The 23,198-nt window shown below is 40.8% G+C and overlaps 1 protein-coding gene across 1 annotated transcript in view; it reads right to left on the bottom strand.

The window, feature by feature from the left end:
* lima1a (LIM domain and actin binding 1a) overlaps positions 1-18,874 on the bottom strand; it is a 33,241-nt gene extending 14,367 nt beyond the window's left edge. Inside the window, exons 1-3 of the mRNA XM_007911037.2 lie at positions 18,728-18,874; positions 17,141-17,183; positions 12,110-12,595 (exon numbers count right to left, since the gene is read on the bottom strand). Coding sequence (XP_007909228.1) covers positions 12,110-12,595; positions 17,141-17,183; positions 18,728-18,846 — 648 coding nt within the window. The 5' untranslated portion in view covers positions 18,847-18,874. The remainder of the gene's footprint in view (positions 1-12,109; positions 12,596-17,140; positions 17,184-18,727) is intronic.
* Positions 18,875-23,198: the final 4,324 nt, after the last annotated feature.

Raw genomic sequence — 23,198 nt, 5'->3', positions numbered from 1 at the left:
CCAATTTGGCAGCAGAGATTGTTTTATTTTCTGCTTCAAGGAAAGGCAGTTGAGGTGTTTGCTTAGATTTAAAACTATACTGCAGGTGTGTCTGCCTGCATGGATGAAGCATTTTGCTTACAGTTCACCCTGAACACAAGACGCAGCTGTTTTCACAGACGAGGTCTGGTACCATTTGCTTTAACCTAGAGATAAGAGGAGCAGAACAGAACAATGCTAGATATTTAAAAAAACTCTCTTCAAAGAGGTGGCACACATTATCACTTGTACTATATTGTGTAGATCTGCACCATTTAAAGTAAATCATTATCAATTTGCTTCAAACCTCTTATGATATCTTATTTACAGGGACTAATAAAACAACATACAGATCATGTGAGATTTTCTGCCACTACTCAGCCCAAACTTCTACAGTATCTCTGATGAATAGTTCCCTGCATCAGTCATAATTGATCCTTTAAAAATTAGTTCAATTTGTTTCATTTAATTTAAAACTAACAGCAAATGAAGTTAATAGAAAAATAACCAGCTGCGTGTACAGACGCATTAAACTCCAGGGCCTTTTTTCTTTTTTTAAAAAAATATTTTTGGATGATTATTTCAGAATGGAGTCCTGTAACTCAGTGGTTAGGGCACTGCCTCGCAAGCGAGAGGTCCTGGGTTTGATTCACTGGCAGGGCGAAACGTTGGGCAAGTTTCCTTTCTTCAAACGCCTCCGTTTACCTAGCAGTAAGTAGGAACTTTAGTTAGTGACATGTCGTCCTTTGGCTGTTGCATTTAGCCCACAAAATATACAGTCAATTCACTTTACAGTGAAGCGCTTTGAGATGTCTTGAAGACATAAGGCACTATATCAAATGCAAGGATTACTATTATTATTTACACAGTTAAATTGTTATTTAGTGTTTAGATACTATTTACTCATTCAAGATGATTATTATTATTAATTAATAATATTTCACATTATGAAGGATATTCGTGTTTAAAAATACATCCACATTTGATATCCGCACTGGGTTAGCTGCTCAGTCATAATCAAGGTGGCAGTAGGACGATCATTAGTGGTCTCAGTAAACCTAGGTTTTCCCTTTCTGACTACTTTACTCTGTAAAAAAAATCACATTTGTAGGCAGTAGTGGAGGAAAGGATAGTTCAAGACCCCTCAGGGGTCACAGAACTGGGGTATTTTATGTCAAAAGCCAACTCACTTAATTAAAATTTTAGAAATCACATGAAGTTGGCTATTCCTTTGAACAAATATGGTTAATGAAATTACTGAATGGATATATTTGTTAGGTCAGAGTATCAAGGAATATGGAGCAAGGGCAGGTAATTGAAGTTGAGATACAAATCAGCCATGATCTTATAAAATGGCGTACAGGCTCGAGGGGCTGAATGGCCCCCTCCTGTTCCTATGTTTCTATGATATCAAGATATATGAACTCAGACAAATAACAGACAAATGCTCAGACAAGCATGCTTGTGCAGTATAGTGCACTATTCCTGTGATTGATGAGCCCTCATGCTGCTGCCAGATGCCATTTTGCAGGCGTTTAAGGTGTAGTATCGATTGCTCAGGGAGCTAGCACAAGACTTAAGTTTTAATGTTACACCAATGTCAATTCATTTTACAGTGTATTCTGTGAAGTGCTGAGACGTCTCGAAGACGTCTCGAAGATGTGATAAGATATATCAAATGCAAGGATTATTATTATTATTACTGCTGCCCCACACTGCATCAAAAACCCACTCTTTCCCATTCAGTTTTTTAAAAAAAATCAGATCAGGCACAACCCTGAACAAGATATTTCATTAAACAAAAACAGAAGTCAATGGGAACACTCAGCAGGTCAGGCAGCATCCATGGAGAAAGGAAAGCGAGTCAAAGTTTCGGGTCCACGATCCTTCGTCAGAACTGGTGTATTTTGTGCTTTGTTTTAAGATATTTCAATACTTGTGCAATCCTCTCCACAAATATCAGGATGTGCACACAAGGGCAGGCATTAACAAGGTTGGAATACATTTTTTTAAAGAAAAATTGATCTACTTATGCGGTAATGTGTGAATTGTCAATCATTTTTAACTGATGAAATGAAATGCCTCTTGTGCAACTATGGAAGGAGATTTTTAGATTTTAAAAACTGCAAATGAATGCTTAAAACTGCTGGAGTTTCATATGCATATTTATGTTACTAGTTTATCTCTGGAGGCAACAAGTAAAACTCACTGTCGTACCAAATGGAAGCAGATTTAGAAAACTTTGAACTCAGCTATCACTTTGAATCCGAGGAGCTATTCATAAGCAATTTACCTAGAAATTTCTTTGGCAGGAACCCTTTCCAAATTGAAATCTTTCTATCCTCACTGAATACAATACATTTGTATAATAAAATGCCCCATATGGAGTCCCGTAGCATATTGGTTAGCTCGCTCGCCTTGTATGCAGCAGGACCTGGGTTTGATTCCTAGGCAGGGCGAAAACTTCGGCAAGTTTCCTTACGCCACACACCTCTGTTTACCTAGCAGTAAGTAGCAAACCAGTTGTTAGTCGATTGGTGGATTGCTTTCTGGGGGTAGTAATGCTGTCAAAAAAACGTTAACAAATAATAAATTGGTCACTCAATCCACAGCAGTTTGTGGGACACTGCTGAGTGCAATTGGCTGCTGCGTTTCTCTCACATAGTGTACAGTTAATTCACTTTACGGTATATTCTGTGAAGAGCTTTGAGACGTCTCAACGACATAAGGCTCTTTATCAAATACAAGGATTATTATTATTAAGAAACTTCCATATTTTACAATTGGAACATTTCAATTCACAAAGCCTCATACACTCAAAAATATGCCTGAAGTAATTAAATTGGCAGATGGAATGATGCTCCATGTTGGGTTATGAAACATTAATAAAAGGAAAAGAAAAGGCATCAATCTATAACTGAATGGATGCTCCAGTGATTCAGGCACAGAGAAGAGTTGCAATATGCCAATGGGCAAAACGTCGTGCTTTTCCATTCTGTAAAGAATTATAACCATTTAAAGTCTGAAATTACAGTGAAATGGAACAAATCATTACATTATGTGCTTGCATAGAGCATCTTTAGAAAACAGATTACAGTGTGAGTCAAAACATAAAGGAGACTCAATATTATATGCAGTACAACCATTCAAACATTTGTCAGTACCGAGGATATTCTATTTACTCTTCCTGGGTAATGCGTTCCATTATTAAGTATATCTGTTATTTCAATATACACTATTTGCACACAGTGTTCAGATGATGTAAAGAAGTTTTGATTATATAGAACGGGTATTACTAAATTGTATGGTAGATTTATAGACTGGCTCCATTGGTAACAAACCAAATTACTGTAGATGCGCGCCCCACATCAGGACTCGAGTTTTATCTGGGTTGGGCATCCCATCGCTGGGGGGAAAATGCTGCATTGATCAGATAATGAATGCATTAACTGCCTTGAGTCATGCTGCTGTTCAAGTCTTAGCACTGAAGAAAGGCGAGTCATTTCCTTCCTTGTTTGCTACCCCAACCCAAAGTGACTAAGAACTTCAAGTTAGGGTTAAATCTATAGCCCATCACATTGAAGTTACTGCTCCAAAATCTGGTACTACCAGATTTTAGGTTCCAACACAGATAACTGCAGAAGTAAAAAGACACCCCAAGGTGGTGCTAAAAATGTCCATCGAGTCATGAAAAATTAAAAAGCCCACAATCTCTCTCTGCTTTCATCTCTTGCAGAGGAAAGCACATCGTTCTAAACTTCACATGCAGCCACTTAATACTATCTGATGAAAATGATCTCCAAATGGATAGTGGTGATCTGGCAACTTAGCTAAAACAGCACTTGATTTAAATTGGAGTTGGAGATGGCACTCCCAAATATTTCCTAGCACATCCAGGAGAACTCAAATTCAGGCGTAGCAAGCATTTCAGCCTCAGAACTTAATGCTCAATGAAGAACTCATTAAGATAGTATTCAATTTGTTAATTCATTATTTTTGCCAGTTCATCCCCCCAGCCCTCACCACACTATATACCATTTGCTGGAATACAGGCATTATTGCTTCCAAGCTGGCTGCCAATGCTGCTCTTTGAACCAGCTGCAAGGTGGTGAGGTAAGCATTCATTAACCTCAGACAGTGCCTCCCTCGCTCCCAGGAAATGGATCCTGTCATGAGTCAAACCTTGCGCTTGTTGACATATCCTTCAGTCACGTGGTGAATGTTACAGATTTCTCTGCATTTTTAATTACAATCAAAAATTGCAATGCCACAGTACGTATAGGTAACGTACCTCAATTACAATCAAAATATTATTTCACATCTTAATACTGTTCACAATTATCACTTTGTAACATGTTGGTACATCAGAACCTCTGCACACAAATACTGTACTAAATTAGCAGAGAAGACCACCAGACCAAGTGCTGGTCATGACAATTCCCAGGATTAATAGGTCTAGGATTGGATACGTTAACATTCATTGGTTTACAGTTGAACTGTACAGTTTACAGTTCATTGGTTTCCAATATATCCATGTCCTTGTACGCTGGTTCTCGTATTAAAATAATCATTTTAGTGTTGTTATCTTAGCCATTATGGTTTTAACCCAGAATGGAAACGTGTAGGAGCTCGTCTGCTGCACTCAAATCAACCACAAACACTCCGTCTCGCCCCACTGAAGTAACAAGTCCAAGGCTACCCTCACAAACATGTACATTTTTGAGAAAGGGTTGCTGGGAGTGCAATCAGGATTATGAGCCACTCTGATTTCATTCCCACTTAGTGCATGTTACCTGCTTCCAGACAAATACAAAGTTCAAAATCAGTTACGCTTGTACACATCCCTGCTCTTCTTCTGTGTTAAAAGTTCTCATTTTCTGACATTAATGACTTTGTGGAGTCCTGTAGCTCAGTGGTTAGAGCACTCGCTTTGCAAGCGAGAGACCTGAGTTCAATTCCAGGCAGAGGGCGAAACCTTGGGCAAGTTTCCTTACTCCACACAGAGCCTAATAATAGTCCCTCCAAAACCAAAAACAATAATAAATTGGTCATTTTCAATCTACGACTGTTTGTGGGACATTGCTGTGCGCAATTGGCTGCCGCGTTCGCCCACAAATATACAGTCAATTCACTTTACAGTGTGTTCTGTGAAGCGCTTTGGGACGTCCTCCCGACGTGAAAAGCGCTATATCAAATGCAAGGATTATTATTATTATTATTATAATAAACCTGGGAACTTTCCTGGTCTGCACCACACAGCATTTACTTAGCACATGCTGAGACACCGAGGCAGTTCACAAGTACTGTGTCCCTTTCTAAAGTTAGAACATTTCTAAAGCTTTAAAGGATTACTAGCATGGAGGGTTTTAAAAATAGGTGAATACTGTGATAAATAAGATTTTGCTGTTAATTTAGTCGATGTCGCACAGACCTAAAAGAAATCATGCAACATTTTTTTCACATAACCAGTTACCTTATTCATTTCCCATGTGAATCATACACTGGATAGTAGGAGCACCCTCATCCTCTGTGTATTCCTCAGTACTGTGGCTCTAAGCAAGAAGCAAACAGCATAGCAGGCAACTAACAGAGGAGGGTCTGAGAAGCATAACATATGAGTAATTTGTCATTTATTAGACCAGAATGTTCCTCTGAATAAATGTCTTGTGATCTGAAGCTGCAGTTGGACAATACTGTACACAGATTTCCACTCGGGGCTTGCTCAGATTTGGAACGTAGAAGATCACAGACATTATAGTGAATCATGGCCCACTGCTCCTAGATCTAAGAGGTGCCCAACTCTCAAACTACCCTGAATACAGAGTCAAGCTCCATCTATTCAGGCCTTGACCAAAACTCACAAATAAGGCTTGTCAAAGATAATAATCCTTGCATTTGATACAGTGCCTTATCACGTCTTCGAGACGTCTCAAAGTGCTTCACAGAATATACTGTAAAGTGAATTGATTGTACATTATGTGGGCAAAATGCAGCAGCTCACAAAACATCGTCAATAAAAACACCTCAGATTGAAACAGTTTCTGCCATTGACTTGCACATATTAGGAGGACAAAGCCTTGTAGCACGTTATAGAGATGATGATATGAATCACGGAAGAAGGTGAAATATGAATATATCAGTTCCATGTCATCTACACTCTGCTGTCTGGGTTAGTGAGTTCATGCTAAGGCCACCCTAGGATTAGCTTGTTAGCCGGGCAATTGACACACATCACCCAAATTTCTTAATAGCAACAATCTGTGCCTTCCCTGTGTACCCCTTAACCATGCACTCGCCATCTTTTACAGTAAAGTATTGATGCAATGCTGAAAAACTAGCCCCATCTGCTACAATTCAGATACGCAATGAGTTTACTAAGCTGAAGGAGTATTTAATTACAGAAACACTCGGCTGGCACTGCCCGGGAACAGACTGAACACGCATCATACGCTCAGCAAAGACACAGACGATGAGCTTGCTACTCTGTGGAACATAATGGATTCTGTCCTGCTGGGACAGGGGCAGCGTCATCTGTGGAATGCAGCTGGTTGTAGCTGAATAATATCAATTGTAACGTCATACCTGATTTAGAGCAGAGACGTTTTTGCATGTGGTTCTGCCCTCCTGCTGGTAAAATGCATTTACCGTGCACCAGCAAAGAAAGACAGAAACGTCAAACTGTGTCTGCTAACAGATGTCCCTCACCCCTCTGCTTTCCCAACCCAGCAGACCAGCAGTGGCTTTATCTTAACTTAATGGTATAGTGACCCGCACCAACTCTGTAAATAAGTGCAAGCAATAGTTGTGGAGTTATCAGGAAACTTCAGTGTCGTTATGCAATATGTTCACCGCAGTACAGGGAGGAACAGGAGGTTTGGGTCACGGTGCCACATTTCTCAGTGACTGTTGGCTTTCCTCAGTTTACAGCAATGTGAGAGATAATAACAGCATGCTGAAATACTAACTGCTTTACAAACCTACAGCAATACAGCAACCTTGCTTAGCGAGATAAGTTGATCTGCAGCAGCATAGACCATTTGGTCCCTGCCTGGAGCAAATGGAGAACAATTTTAGCACCTCTTCCATCACCCTAAGATAAACCGACCCCACACAAATCAAACAAAAGCACCGATAATGGCTTGCAAAGTGCTTAAGGTAACATGGCAATGCAAACAGTAGGCAACAAAGATGAAACTATGGCCCTGAAATAGGTTTTGAAAGTGGGCATCTCAACTTATAGCTTTCTGTGTGTGTGTGTGTGTGTGTGTACATGAATTAAATATAAAAAAAATTACATAGATATTCTTCCATCACCAAAAATGTTATAGTAATTACTTCTAGATGTAGAAGGCAGCATAAGAGAAAAGACCTCTCTTTGACAGGATATTAAGAAGCACTAAATTAGGGCACCACATTACCTCAGGCAAATCGCTGATCTCAGTGGCTGTGTTCTTTGTCAGCTGGACATCACTTAGGGGGAATTGTTTTTTGCACTGAATGCCAAGCCTTTTAACAAGGAGCCACACTGAGCACTTTTACAGCCTGGTTGTGAAACTTAAGAAGATGAGTGTTTTTTGTTGAAAACGATTAAACTCTTGACGAGTACAGTTATGAAAGATCAGTGAACAACTGGAAAATCAGATCATGTGCTGGAGGAAAAAATTCAGCGTTGTGCTCTACATGTGACATGTGAAATCATTCGGCTTCTATCAATATCATTATTTTCCATTTGCATTCCATCTTTGTGCTGTTTCCATGTGTTTTTCCCAATGTAAACAGCTGTGGACTCTTTCAAAGACTGTCTGTTTTAGTTCATTTCGTCTGAAACGAGAGGCACTTTATAGAAAAAACACTTTACTGCTAAACCCTTTGAAGTTTGATGTTGAAGGTGCTCGATCAAATGCAAACATTATTACAGTATTTTATTAGTTTTGTGTTGCGAAGAAGGAGGACCACCCAGCAGGGAGAAATAGATGCTTTACGATGATTTTTTCCCTTCTTTTCTGCAAACTCTGCCCAAATGTTAGAGCCATTTCCACCACAGTGAACTGCTGAATTTTGCAATACAAAAACCAGTGCACCTCACCCACAGACTGGTGCTAGCATTAAATATCAGCAAAAAAGTTGGAATTCAAACCAAAGTATATGGAATTCATCTATAACAAGGCATCCATCAGCATCCCGACACTTATGTCACATCGCTCACAAGTGTTTCACACAAAGTGATCTCAAGAGGCCCCTACCTAAAGTCCAACGCACTTACTTTTTCAGAAACAAAGTCTCTACAGTTCTGATGTCACCAATTTTGCTACAAACGGATCTGGAGATGGACAATGTTCACTGAAGAAACCAGCATTGTTGAAACAATTCGTTTTGCTAAACAAGATTGTGCTCTTTCAAGCTTATGTTGTAATGAACAACAACAACAAAATTACATCTGTAGAGCGCCTTTCGCGTCGGGAGGACGTGCCAAAGCGCTGAACAGTCAGGTGTCGGGGCCCGAGCATGGGGGGAGGGGTGGTGTAGGGGAGAGGGAAGGCAGAGAGGTGGGAGGGAGACCAAAAGCACGGTCGAAGAGAAGGCTCTTGAGACCGGCTAAAGGAGGCGAGGGAGGATTATTATTAGGCTCTGTGTGGAGTAAGGAAACTTGCCCAAGGTTTGGCCCTCTGCCTGGAATTGAACTCGGGTCTCTCACTTGCATAGCGAGTGCTCTAACCACTGAGCTACAGGACTCCACAAGCATATGGAGCAGGGCCAGAGCCCGATGAACGGAGGGAGTGGGCAGGTTGGTAGGGAGTCAGCAGATCAGAGAGGTAGGAGGGGTCAAGGCCATGGATGGCCTTGAAGGTGAGGACGAGGATCTTGAACTCGATCCTCTGGGGGATGGGGAGCCAATGGAGTCGGGCGAGGGTGGGAGTGATGGGGTCACGGAGCCTGGTGTGCGAGAGTACACGAGCTGCAGAGTTTTGGATGATCTGCAGTTTGTGAAGGGAAGAGTTGGGAATATTGTAATATTGGATCTAAAGCCAGTGATATGGGCGGCTGAAAAAACATTGAGACTCCTGCGATTGGGAGTTCTATACTTCGCTTCCTTATTAAGGAATCCTGTTAAAAATTGATGCCTCTAAGCATTGTATTTAGCAGCAAATGGAGGTCAGGAATGTTCCCAACTTTCTGAAGAGTTTCTGAATCAGCTCTGAGGCTATAATCCACCTGGTGCTGATCTCAGTCTAGCAATGACTCAGATGCAGATGCACATCTCATATAATAGCAACGGATCAGCCTAATTAAAAAGCCTCTGTAGATTCATCAACCCATTCTGTCGAAGGGTTGCTCACTTCCTCCCACCCACTGACAACACCCCATGAGAAAGTGAAGCAGCATGTAGCAGCATGTAGTGTGCATACGTGCCAACATTCAGAATAAAACATACTATCAGGCAGGACAGAGCGAAAAATCCCTGCTTGTATAAACAACTCCAATTATCCCTACATTTGATTTAATGCCGGATGAAACGCAGCAGATCTCAATGTAAAAGACTGCGTGCAACAAGACGTCATCTACCAGATCTTTACAAGAATAAGTTTAATTAAATTACGTTCATCACTAAAAGGACCAGCTTCCAGATAACCACAGTACATTCCAATCTGAGCTTAAAAGAAAGAGTTGTTCCTAAAAGTATCAAACTGTTTTAGAACAAACTCTGGAACCGGGATAAAGAAACGCTGGTGCTCTAAAGTGGCACACCATTAAACAGTAAGGTATGGGTGTCACTACTATCTTGCCAACATGGAAGTTGTCTGTCCACAGAGTTGATGAAACAAAGGAAAGTCATCCAGGCTATGATATCTGATTAACATGTACTGAATTGGTATATTAACAGATTGTGGAAGGTTGATAGCAAAGAGGAGAGTTGAGGAACAATAACAGAATGTATTTTCTGTAATCTTTTTTGAGGCGTCAGCCGGGTGTCTGACACATGCACCAGCATTTAAGGTCAAGGATACCAAGTGTATGATGGAAACCCATCACCTTGCTTAAGAATCTCCAAACCAATCTGATATTCCATGCATCCCATCTGCACATGGGAATTCCAGAGATAGATTGTTGGACTGGAATGCTCACTCTCTCCCTGGAGGGATACATTCTGCTTATCTAATTCCGTAAAGTATTAGGCACAAGTTGGCTGGAGTCAAAGCTTGGGGACCCCAATGTGTGAGTTTAACCAGCTTGCCATTGCTATTGCTGTATGGCAAGGCTTTCCCGCTGCTTGGTCAGCTAGGACCACCGCTAGGGCATTGGCTTGCAGGGTTAACAGGAGCTGAGTGAGATGCTTGGATGAGATGCAAGATCATTCCCTTTAGAATTGTGCACAACTTTATGGGATTTGAGAGTAGAAAATTAAAAGGGAAAGAAAAAGAGTAATACAGCAGGAAGAAGGGCTTTATGTAGGAGAAAAAAAATCATAGTGTGATCTGTGTCTGACCTGCTAGCTGGCTGATAGTGCTTATTGTGGTCATTTTGTCAGTAAGAACGTGATCAAAAAATATTCTGTTATGCACCCAGGTTTGTTTGTGCAGTATAAATTACTCTGTCTGTTTTAATACTTCTGCATATTTGATTGTCCAGCCTAGACCACATTACCATTTAGCTGTAGCTTGCAGGGTTAACAGGAGCTGAGAGGGATGACTCCCTGCCCCCAGTGAGTGGTCTGCCCTTCCAGGTCCTGCCTATGTCATCAACAGTGCCCTGGAATTCTGTGGACTCGCCTGTCTGAGAAACCGGACTACTGAGACCGCCACAGAGGCTGGCTCAATTCTGATATTCCATTGCCAGGCATGTCACCTTGGAATCAGTTCAGCTCCAATGAGACCCCGTTTACCAGGAGGATAGTTGGGATTACATTTCCTTAATGAGAACTGCAATGGTACTCCAACTAGCCAAGTTCAACTGCTTTGTATAGTATCATTTCCTTGCTTCCCCTATACTAAATTTGAAATCCTTTTATACCTGCACTCCTACTTTAAAGATCTGTGCATCTGCACCATTAAACACATTAATTCTTCATTATTTGGGGACTAATTCCTTTACTTCAACTCCCATGTACCACTTTACACACTAAACTACATCTACCACCTATCAGCCCATCCTTCAGCGATCCAATTTATCCTGCAATTTCTTGTGTTTTTCCTCAAGAGCTCCTCATCTTAATCCAGTGATTGTTACCAACAGGCTTCCAGGGATTTGGGGAGAGGAAACTACATTATGGATTCAGTGAGCAACTATGCACTTAGACCAGTAACAATAAGTTCTCCCTGTCCCTCAAAAGAGAGTATAAATTGATATAATAGCCCCCAGGTAACACACGTCCATCCAAATTTATCCAGTTAGTAGCGGAGTCACAAAGGGTTCATTTCGGACTTAGCTGATCTTGGTCATGACAACAAAAGGATCACTACAACTGGCCTGAGAGTTCCTGGGTCAGGAAGAGGAAAAATATATTAACCAGGCTGTAAGTTCCCAATTGCTATCTAGCAACTCTGCTGGCGGTGCGCATGTATAAAAAGAGGATAAAGGCAAGGTCAGGCTCAGCTGTGACATTTCCCCCCCTCCCCCCACATACCCACCCACAGTTGAATAGGTAGTCGACAATGTCAAGGCTTACATATTAACAATTGCCATTTAAGCGAGGTACCGTGCCAGACAGTGCCAGACCGCCTGTGGAATCGACCACAGAAGAAGAAAAAGAGAGTTCAGGCGCCTTCAGTAACCGGGCAAAATTGTCAGAAAAAAAATTGTCAGTGGGTGGGTGGGGGAAGGGAGTTGGGGAAAAGAAGTACCTCAGAAACAAGAGCTCAAACTTCAACCTAAAAATGCTCAAAAAAATGTTGTGCATTTAATATTACAGGTCATTTAATCTGTGCACCAACCACATGTACAAAACTGCAACCAATCTGCATGCAATTATTTTAGGCTGAGAGTAATAAGAACTGGTTGAAGAGCATAGAACACAGAAAAGCACGTTTTTAAAAAACTGAGCGGGAAACTCTCAGTCTTCAAATCGAACAGGTTAAATGTAGGTAGGATTTACCTTGACTGCAGTTCCATTCTGTTGGTTCTTGGAATGAACGTTTGCTTCCCCCTTCTCAAACATCATCTTCAAACTGCTCAGCGGCACATTGAACTTCTCGATTTTGGGGGAGATGGTCAAATCCTCTACGATGCCATTCTCCATTTCATGCCCCACTTTCTCCATCTTCTCAGATTGGGTTTTTAACTCTGCCTGGCTTTCACTCTCGCCACCGAGGTAATTAAATCTGCTCAGGACCCCAGGACTCTTGGGAGACTTGACTCTAGATTGGACAGTAGTGGTTTCTGAATTCCAATCCGACTCCGTTCGGGCCACTGTGCTGCTGTTTGCCTTAGGACTGATATGGTGCCGAGGATCTGAGAGATTACTTCGAACAGAAATCTTCGGAGGTTCTGACTGCTCTGTGGATTTTTCTTGGCTCTCCCACTTCTTTTTTAAAATGCTCAGTGCCCCCTTCTTTACATTCAGGGGGAACTTTTCAGTGTTCTGCAATGACCAGAGTTTGAAATCAGTTTAAGAACAGGAATCTGCAACATTGATTAGCACCAACGTTCACCTCTGAATAAGAACACACTGCGCAGACACACACACACACACATATACGTGTCACCAGTGTTCAAGTTACACAGGCAGCTGCAACCATTTAGTGTTACAACTTGTACTGGCATTTCACCCCTTAGGGTATAACCAGAAAGTCCAGGAAACTAAAGCAGGAAATGATAAAACAGCAGGATTTCCTTATAAGGAAAAAGGAAGAACAATGAAGGGAATTGTTAAGGAGTTTTACTTATTAAGAAGGCAGTTATAACCAAAAGTTCCTCAGTGAAATTTAAAGAAATCACATTCCAGGGTGAGCTAATGGCACAAAGCCCTCAAACTGGGACACCAGCTTTAATTTCTCAACATTTACAGATTTCCAATATAACATCTTCCAAAAGCTAGTATTCTTCATCAAATGGCTGAAAAAAATAATCCTTGCATTTCATACATCGCTTTTCACATCGGGATGACGCCTCAAAGTACTTCACAGGATTTACTGTAAATTGTCGTGACTGTATATTTTGTAACGAATGCCAAACAAAACTTCTATTGGAGTTCATTGTAGGATGTACAAAAAATAGCAGCCAAGTACTTCTAAATATACTCCAGGAAAATGAAAAAGACAAGCCTATCTCTCTCGTTCTCCCAACCGCACTCCACAGCCTGGAAGCCTCTCTCACCCACATTTGAACTGGTTATCCCTCACAGGTCACTCAGATAATTTTATATAGAATAAATTTGCTTTTATTTACGTGGGAATGAAGCTTTCAACTGCTAGTTTCTGTAGTTACAGAGACGCTTTGAAGCTTACACAGCTAACAAATGTGGACAAAAAAAAACGCGTCTAAGAGAGCCAGCAACATAAAGGTTACCAACTTCCCAGATATCAATCGAAATTTCAGCACCTGGTTTGCGCACAGCTGCTGGCCACAATGTTCTAGTAATGAAATGTCCAATTCAAAGTAACACAGACGGAACATTTAGGATAAAACTATCTACTGATTGTGTGCAACAAAGAAAATCTTTTGGTTCAAGTTTAATAGTATTTGTGATTTACTCACTATGTGCTAGAATATAAGTCCTTGCAAATACTTGTGGAGTCCTGTAGCTCAGTGGTTAGAGCACTCGCTTTGCAAGCGAGAGACCTGAGTTCAATCCCCGGCAGGTCAGGGCGAAACCCTGGGCAAGTTTCCTTACTCCACACAGAGCCTAATAATAATCCCTCCAAATCCAAAAACAATAATAAATTGGTCATTTTCAATCTACGACTGTTTGTGGGACATTGCTGTGCGCAATCGGCTGCCGCGTTCGCCCACATATATACACAGTCAATTCACTTTACAGTGTGTTCTGTGAAGCGCTTTGGGACGTCCTCCCGACGTGAAAAGTGCTATATCAAATGCAAGGGTTATTATTACTATTATTATTATTGCACTGTAGATCAGGATTTGGAAGCTCTTTTCTAACAGCTTTCACACTGTATACTTGCAATATATACGGTCAATTCACTTTACAGTCTATTCTGTGAAGCGCTTTGAGACGTCTAGAAGACGTGAAAAGCGCTATATCAAATACAAGTATTATTATTATATATTACTCATCATTGCAAAAATTCTCTGTACCAAAGGCTATGGTTATAGTGCATGCTGCTTATGACTTCTACTCAGATACAGAAACCATATAAAATATGCAGCATGTTAGCACTAGAACCATATGTGGACTCCCTTAAAAGAGGCTATGGTTATAATGCATGCTGCTTATGATTTCTGCTCGAATTCAGAAACCAGATGAAATATGCAACCCTAAAACCATGAGATAGGGCTCCCTTAAATAGAGGCTCTTGCATATTGTGAAGGCTTCCAAAATGTTTTCCTTTAGGTCATGTCCACTGTAGAAGATTTTCTCTTCTGTCCATGATAAACCACTAATACAAGCCACCTTGAATGAGTTAAGGGTAGCGAAACATTAAAAAAAAGTAATTGCATAGATAATAATAGTAATCCTTGCATTTGATATAGTGCCTTATCATGTGTTCATGATGTTTCAAAGCGCTTCACAGAATATACTGAAAGTGAATTGACCATATATTTTGTGGGCAAAACGTGGCAATTGTAGATTGAGTGACCAAATTATTATTTTTTTTATTGGATTATTACTCTGGAAAAGCAATCTGCCAATCGACTAACAAACGAGTTCCTACTTACTGCTAGGTAAACAGAGGCTTGTGGAGTAAGAAAACTTGACCAATGTTTTGTGCTGCTCAAGAATCGAACCCTGGTCTTCTCACTTGGGAGACGAGTGCTCTAATCACTAAGCTCGAAGGCTACACGGTAAAGTCAAAAATTGGTATATTAGTCAGCGATGTGGAGAACAATTTACCTAGATGTAAAACACAAGTACAGCAATAGCTTTGTCACTTGTACCCTGTTATACCCATTTTTCCGAAGTGGCATACTAAGCACAGTGTTAATGCAAAAAAGCTTCAGTCAGTGGGGCCCTGTGCGTATTGACGAGTTAAGTCAGGCAAAATATTTAAGGTCAAGGTCACAATATGTCAATGACATCATTGCCAGGCTGGGGCGTTTGTGTGCGGAGTTGGGGGGGGAAGGGTGCTATACACATAATGCAACACCAAATTATTTGAATAGGGAAACATTTCTCTGAAAGAATGAGTTCTAGGAAAGACAATTCACTGAAGCTTCAACATGTTGGGAACTGAGAGGCAAATTTTTGCTTCCATGATTCCTCAAGTTCCTAGAACCTGCAGGAAGGCAAGTGGAGGTAGAGAAAAGGTGAGATAGAGTGGTGGAAAACTGAACGAGAGAGGGTGGAGCATATTGGCTGATGGCTCGGCTGCCAATTGTACAGCAGGGAGTGCAACAGGCGAGAGTTTGCAGAGTGAGGGACGAGCAGAAGATCACAGAGGTAGGGCAGTGAAAGAATTTCTAGGTAAGGTTGAGGCTAATCAAGAATTGTCAACCCAGCACTTAGCAGTGATTAGAAGCCACGCAACATTAGCAAAGGCAAAGGGGAATGATTCAGGGAGAGAAACTAAAACATATTTTAAAAGCCCCGAAATACACAATCAGTCCCCTTTACAGTATATCCCCTGAAGCACTTTGAGACGTCTTGACAATTATGATAAGGCGCTACATCGAATGCAACACTTCTAGATCTCTTAAACTAGTTTGACTTCAGCTGATACTTTCTGCTGCTGTCAAAACTTCTGCCAAAGTTAACTTAATTAATTTCATAAATAAATGCTTAGTTTGTTTCATTGATAGTTGCACATTGTAACCTGCCTATTTCAGTTCTTCTTGGTAGCTCTGATTTAGTCACTAATTAAATCAGCAAATTATTAAAACGATAAAAATCCCAAACACCTTGACTAAGTCTATTAATGCTAATAGAATGGCCTTAGCTGTTTCTCTTCTGAAGGTGCTAACCATCTTTTGCTGCCACCAGCTCTCTGGTATCTCAGCCAAGTGGACAGTCTTCAGGTAGGAGTTTCGAACAGTGAGTGTCAAAGGGCTATTCAGCAGTGAAGGGTATAACAGCCCAATCTGATGAGGTTCTAAACCTACACCAGGTGGGTTGGGGGCGCTTGGGAGCAATTCCCTATCCCCGCGCTCTGAGCCTAACCCAATTACAGTATTGGCCAAGACTTGGTAACTGAGCACACCCAGGGAATCAAACTCAAGTCCTTCTGGCTCGCATGCTTAATGCTTTTGGACAGTGGAATGAACAACTAAGCCACTGAGGAACCAGAAGACTTTCAGAATGGGCAGTTCCTGCTGGTGGACTTGACATACATATTCAAACAAAATCCTGAATGATAACACAACCATTTCCAAAATAAACTGTACCTGTTCTTGATTCATTACTGATACCTGGCTCCTACTCTCCTTCTGTTTAGTGCATACAGAGACTAATGTGAGCTATGGAGAAAAATAGCCAGATAAAGCCTGTAGGAATTAAAGGGGATTAATGGATAAACTGGGATTGAGGTCCATCTCACAATAACATTAACTCTTTAAATCCTAAAGGCCACTTGACCTTGTGAACATTACAGGCAACATCCCAAATTAACAGGATGCCTTGATAAATCCATATGCTCTTATATAGCACTTTTAATTAGAATGCCATTATCATTGGTTATTACAGAGTGGTTCCACACTGTTAGAAGAGCCAAGCTGTGCTCTACTCACAAAATGTTCCAATAGCAAGGATGCATACTTTCCCACTGCAGATCATCCAGGCGCATATACATACACACACAAGCAAACATGAGAAATTGGTGAGGGAATTAAAAGTCTGCTAGCTTCACCCAACTCCAGTCATCTAATGAAATTCCAATTGCAGCACTCACTGAATATCTGAAAAACAGCTCTGTATGCTTGAGAAAGTCTGAGGTCTAAGTTGTGTGTGTGTGTGGCGGGGGGAGAGAGAATGAAACAGGATTTTCTTCTAAATGTTAAAGAGTACACTTACCCTCTTCCGTTCACTGCTCGATTCCTCTGCCGCCTTCTGATATCTGATAGGAAAACACAACATGAAAGACCAAATAGACAAGTCCTTTAATTCAAACAAAATTTGGGTGTCTTGTGTTCAATTATAACAAATTGTGTCTATTGAGATTCAGTTTTTGGCAGCAAACCCATGTTAAGTGTATTGACAAAGGGGAGCTCAACACACTGGCCATACATGCCTGGCACCTGCACTTTTCTCAACAGCACCACCGACACGTCACATAGCCCTCTTTCACTCACATTCTCTCTACATCTGGCCTCAAACTCTCAGCAAAGCAATAGCCTACAAGTCTATTGTAAGCAGAGTTGCACCATAGTGGCTTGGGGGAAGAGAAAGAAAGCAAGGCGAAAGATGTTTCAACCAAATGGGTTTTTAGGGAAACGTAGGATAATCACAATACATCTTTACAAGGATAGGGTGAAGAAGCTGCCATCTTAAATAGGCAATAATACCATCTCATAATTAAAATTATTTTCACACCAATTCACACCTAAGACAGACAGATACTACAGGCAGCAGCTGCATGGAACGTTTAAGAGACAGTATCTACTTCAGTGCAGAAGTGCTAGCAATTTAACAACTGAACCCACTTTGTGGCTGACAGCACTATGGGAATACTTAATGGCTTGTACCAATTTTTGTCAAGATTTTGGCACAGCTCCAACTCTGAAAGAGAAGTGCATTCATAGAGGATCTGCTTTGTAGCGCAAACTGTTTAATACTTTCTGTTAAAAGAATGTATGCTGAACTTTCAGTACAAATCATCCTTCAGATAGCAAAGCATTTAAGGGACAAACTGCAAACACACATGAGGGAAAAAAAGAACTCCATTTTAGCTGCTCTGGACATGACTTTCCCCTTCTTTCGCTGGCTACTTGGGCCATAGGAACAGCAGTAGCCATTTAACCTCTCAAGCCTATTCCACCATTCTATTAGATTATGGCCGTGTTAGAAAATAGATATCCAGGGTAGCTTAACCAGTGCCAATTAACCATCTCTCAACAGAAGAGAAAAAAGAAGCAAATGATTTCAGGAATGCAGGGGAGACAAAATTGGTGAGAAAATTAAGTCTGCTAGCTTCACCCAAATCCAGTCATCTCACGAAATTCCAATCGCAGCAGTCACTGAATAGCTGAAAAATAGATCTGTATGCTTGAAAAAGTCTGAGGTCTAAGTTGTTGGGGGGGGGGGGAGGAGAACAAAACAGGATTTTCTTCTCAATGTTAAAGACTTACACACTCCCATCCCCCAAATCATCAGAAATTCAACTCTGTTCCCTTACACCACAAGCCCTTTAAGCCCGGTGACAAAGTCGCATTATAAAACTTTAGGTACCAGGCACTTCCTGAGACGTAGGAGCAAAAGGCTGTTCAAAACTGGGAGGGCATTTTTTCAATTTGAGAGAGGGAAAAGTTTGCTCATGTTAATAACTCAACAAAAGGACAAAGTATCATCCAAGCTGGAAACATCTCAGCATATATTCGGAGGCACCTCATTGGTACTCATGAAACAAATTTGTGCAGTTAAAAAGTCAGTGAATACACTTACTTGGAGAAACGTTCCCTGAGTGCTACCGATCCCCTCGTGTTGACTATAGACAGCTCTTTAGCAGTAATTCGCAGGGACTGAGACACCCACTGCCCTCGTCTAAATGGTGAATTCTCCATGGTCTCTTTATCTGATCAGCCTTGTATCTGGACACAAAAATAGAAAACAAATATGCATAATTATTAGAATAGACAATTCCTACTGCACAAGCAAACCTCGGTGTGTGACAGATTATTTTTTGGTCAAGTTCTCACTGACAAAGTGACCACAATGACAAATATCAGCCAGCTGTAAACAGCAGGTGAGACACATTATGATGTTTTTTCTTACATAAAGCCCTACTTCCTGCTGTATTACTCTTTTTCTTTCCCTTTTAATTTTCTCCTCTCAAATCCCATATAGCGGTGCACAATTCTGAAGGGATTGATCTTGCATCTCATCAAAGCTTCCCGCTCATCTCCTGTTAACCCTGCAAGCCAAAGCCCTAACAGTGTTCCTAGCTGAACAAGCAGCAGGAAAGCTTTCCAGACAGCAATATTAATGGCAAGCTATGCGGTTTTAGCTGGTTAGACTCCAGAAGTTATCCAAACGCATACTCTGGGGTCCCCAAAGCTTGGGTCTTGCCAACCTGCGTCTAATACTTTTCGGAATTAGGTAAGCAGGACCCATCCCTCCAGGGAGAGAGTGCACATTCCATTCCAACAATCTATCTCTGGCATTTCCATGTGTAGGGAGGATCCATGGAAATCCCATCTTGGTTTGGATACCCTCAAGCAAGGTGATGGGTTTCCGCCCGTATCAGACACCCGGCTGCCCCCAATTTTTTTTTCCAAGCATCTGTGTTTCATGTGTGAGCTTTGATATAATAATAATAATCCTTGCATTTGATACAGCGCCTTATTACGTTTTCAAGACATCTCAAAGCTTGATAATGCTCTAAAACAAACTATTTGTATTGAATTTTTAACAAGTGAGACTTTCAAAGTTTGAAATGTGCTGTAGAAAGTTATTACGTCAGCAACCTGGTTACTCTTAACTCCTTGCATTTATATATTTGAAAGTTAACAGAATGAACTGTACAGACGGGTAAGGGTTAAGTAACCTGCACGACTAGAGTGTGAAACATTACCAAACATATTTTAGTGTTGAATAACTCGATCTGGATAACATCTTTGCAAACTTCAACATGTCAACGCTTCAGTTCCTACATAAACCTGATCAATCTCCCACCATTTCTGTTGGCTTAGAACAAAGGATTCGATTGAAAGTACAAGCGACACCTACAAATTACTTTGCTTTTAAATGGATTAAGAAGGTAGGGAAGCAATGATGCTTCAGCAGCAAATTTATCAAATTACTAAATGCAAATTGGAGATAGATGAAGAGGAGATTGAGACAAAAGTTTCAACATATTGAAAACTTAAGGCCAAGTACAGACGTGCGTGCACAGGTTGTGAAAAGCATTCACCATATTTTATTCTCTTGGAGTTAAAGTTTCTACGGAAGCAGGTTCATCACTGAACTTTTCCTATTTAATGTGAAACCAGATTCTCAATAAATTCTTTAAAATCAAAAGCTTTAAAGAACGCAACTTATTGAAATCAATCCGGCAGAATATTATCTTTTATATGAAATGTATTGAATTGCTTAAACTCATTTGTGAGGGTATGGATCCTTTTCCTTCCTGCCCTGGTTCCCACTAGTCCCATGCTGAGCTTGTGACAACGACTCCAGTAAAGAATAAGTGAAGCCTGTATCAGGAATTAGGGAATGATGCATTGCTGGAAGTGTTATCGTTCAAGTGGCATTAAGACTAAGGTCTCATCTGCCTGTTCAGATGCATATTAAAGATCCTGTGACACTTTTCTTTTTAAAAAATTGAGTTTCTCCTGGTGTCCTGGCCAACGTAAAAAGTAGAACGTTCTCAGGTCTCTCTCCGGATCCGAGCCTCGGCAGTATTTGGCTCACATGCTTCTGAGCACCCACAGACGAGATGTGTGTAAACAAAATAAGTCATATTCCCTATGTGGCCATACATTTACCATCGCAAAAATGACTGCTACATTTGCCTACATGGTATTCTAATTAATCTGAAAGGCGCTTTGAGACGATTGTGTAGTCCGATAGCTCAGTGGTTAGAGCACTCGCCTCACAAGCGACAGTTTGATTCCAGCAGAGGGAAACGTTGGGCAAGTTTCCATACTTTACAAGCCTCTGCTTAACTAGCAGTAAGTAGGAACCCAGTTATTAGTCGATCGTTAGATCGCTTTTCCTGGGATAATAATTCCTTAAAAAAAATTAATAGTCCACAACTGTTGGTGGGACACTGCTGTGCGCAATTGTCTGTCGCATTTTGCCCACAAAACATACCGTCAATTCACTTTACAGTATATTCTTTGAAGCACTTTGAGACATCTCGAAGACTTGATAAGGCACTATATCAAATGCAATCAGTATTATAAGATAACTTGCTAAACCAGTTTTAGTACGCATAGCAAACATGCATTCATCAAGATAAAGATAAATTGATCAACAAAAACAGCATCTCTGCACAAGCACCAAATCTTCTAGTTCACCCACATTTTTAATCTCACACACATATTGGCTCTGCCACCAGCAATATTGATCGATGAGTAATAGTTTGGGAGTGCTGAGTTTAAAGGTCTGAAGTACAGATGTTACCGACAGGCAATTCTGTTGCTATTCCATCTTAATTCTACCTAAAGAATATTAATGTCTCAGCAATTTTCCTACATTTAGAAGTTAAATGATTAATCATTAAAAAGGGTGCGCTACACTAAAAGTGTCCTCCTATCGTCCATCGAAAAACTTACAGAACATCTCCACACAAAGGGTTACAAAAGTGACGAAGCATTCTAATACTACGTGGCAACAGAAGTAGAAAAATGCCAGGTAAACAATCTTATCTGCTCCAACATTTGGTTAAGTCGTGCATTCACGAAGAAGAAATACTGCTGATAGAGCCATTTGCATGTACAGTGAAATTATGTTAATTGCACTATTCAATTTGACAGCAATAATTATTAGTCTGACCGTAGTTATATACAACAAATGCCCTCAGTAATCCTGAGGCAATGAAGACGACAAAAAGCCACTTTCTTCTTTACAAACTCCTGTGTGGACAAGATCAGTTTTGACTAAATATTGCTCAATATAACCCAACACTTACTGTCTCAGTTCATATATGAAAAACGCACATTTGTACAGAACACCAGAAGGCTGCTTGAATAAACCGAGTCTCCAAAAAAATAGGTAGATCAGGCGATTTTTTATGTTGCACAGAGGGCTATTAGGACATGGAAATGCCCTACCAAAAAAGTGGATCAGCAGAATCCATTGCAGCTTTGAAGGGAATAGGACAAATATTTTTTAAAAAAAAGTAAGCAAATATTGCACTAAATGTGTTGAGTGCCTGCATAAAGATGCCCACAGTACATATTACTTGCATTTGTGAATTGAACTCACAACTAGTGTTTATAAACCACTATTACTCATACAAAAAGTAACAGACTTTATCCCCACAGGTCACAGGGAGGTCTGCAGAAATAGCCTCCTAACAGCGGAAATAACATTGCTATCAACAGTGAGCAAGCCAGTTACAGATGTCCTGGCGGACTATCTACACTAGCCCCACTCTGAGAAGCCGTTTTCCTACATGAGGAGCGCTATGCAAGTACAAGTTGTTAGTGATACACACCATCTGAAGCCAAGAATTAGGAGCTTAGATGGAATCATTGCACATTTAGTTCTGTTCCTCATTCTATCTCCCTACCCTTATCCATTCTCAGTTGCAGTGGTGACTCATTCTGGAGTGCAATGCCATAAGCATTAGGGGCTCCTTCCTGTACCTGGGCTAAGTGCCCATTCCTCATGCCAAAGCCTAAGCAAGGTCACCACCCAACAGCTTTCTGACCTGTATGGCTCAGTGCCAACCATATTGTACATTTATTTTTAAACAATTGGGTAACTATAATATTTTCTAGTGATTAACTGCGAAATGCCATCAAAGAATTTCAGAGGACTGAATAAACTGGAGAATTAGTTTATAACAGTTGCCTAAACCCCAAGAGTGGGCTTTTGTCTTATACTCAATTCAAGGAACCAATCCATTTTTGAACCACCCTAATGCAGCTTAAACTCAGCCAGCTGGTGTACTCTGGCCTTGAGTGATCCATCCCTTCTTCTTCCACCTTCCTTCTCTTAAACAATTCTCCCAAAAGACAGAGTAAGATTTGCAACTGATGACCCCAATCCTTACAGCCCATTGTGAGCACCAGCTCAGGCAAGTACTTAAGCGCAGCTCATCGAGCGCTTCAGCTGAACATTACATTAGCCAGACATGAACTAAATGGGCCTCACATTTTAGTGCCGATCACCAATGCCACTTCTTGTATCACCAATCTGGAGTCCGGAAGTGTGGCCTTAAAGATGCAGTGCTTCATTTCGGTGG

This window comes from Callorhinchus milii, unplaced genomic scaffold (genome assembly GCF_018977255.1).
Source record: "Callorhinchus milii isolate IMCB2004 unplaced genomic scaffold, IMCB_Cmil_1.0 Scaffold27, whole genome shotgun sequence".
Taxonomy (NCBI): domain Eukaryota; kingdom Metazoa; phylum Chordata; class Chondrichthyes; order Chimaeriformes; family Callorhinchidae; genus Callorhinchus; species Callorhinchus milii.
This window is presented reverse-complemented; position numbering and strand designations above follow the sequence as displayed.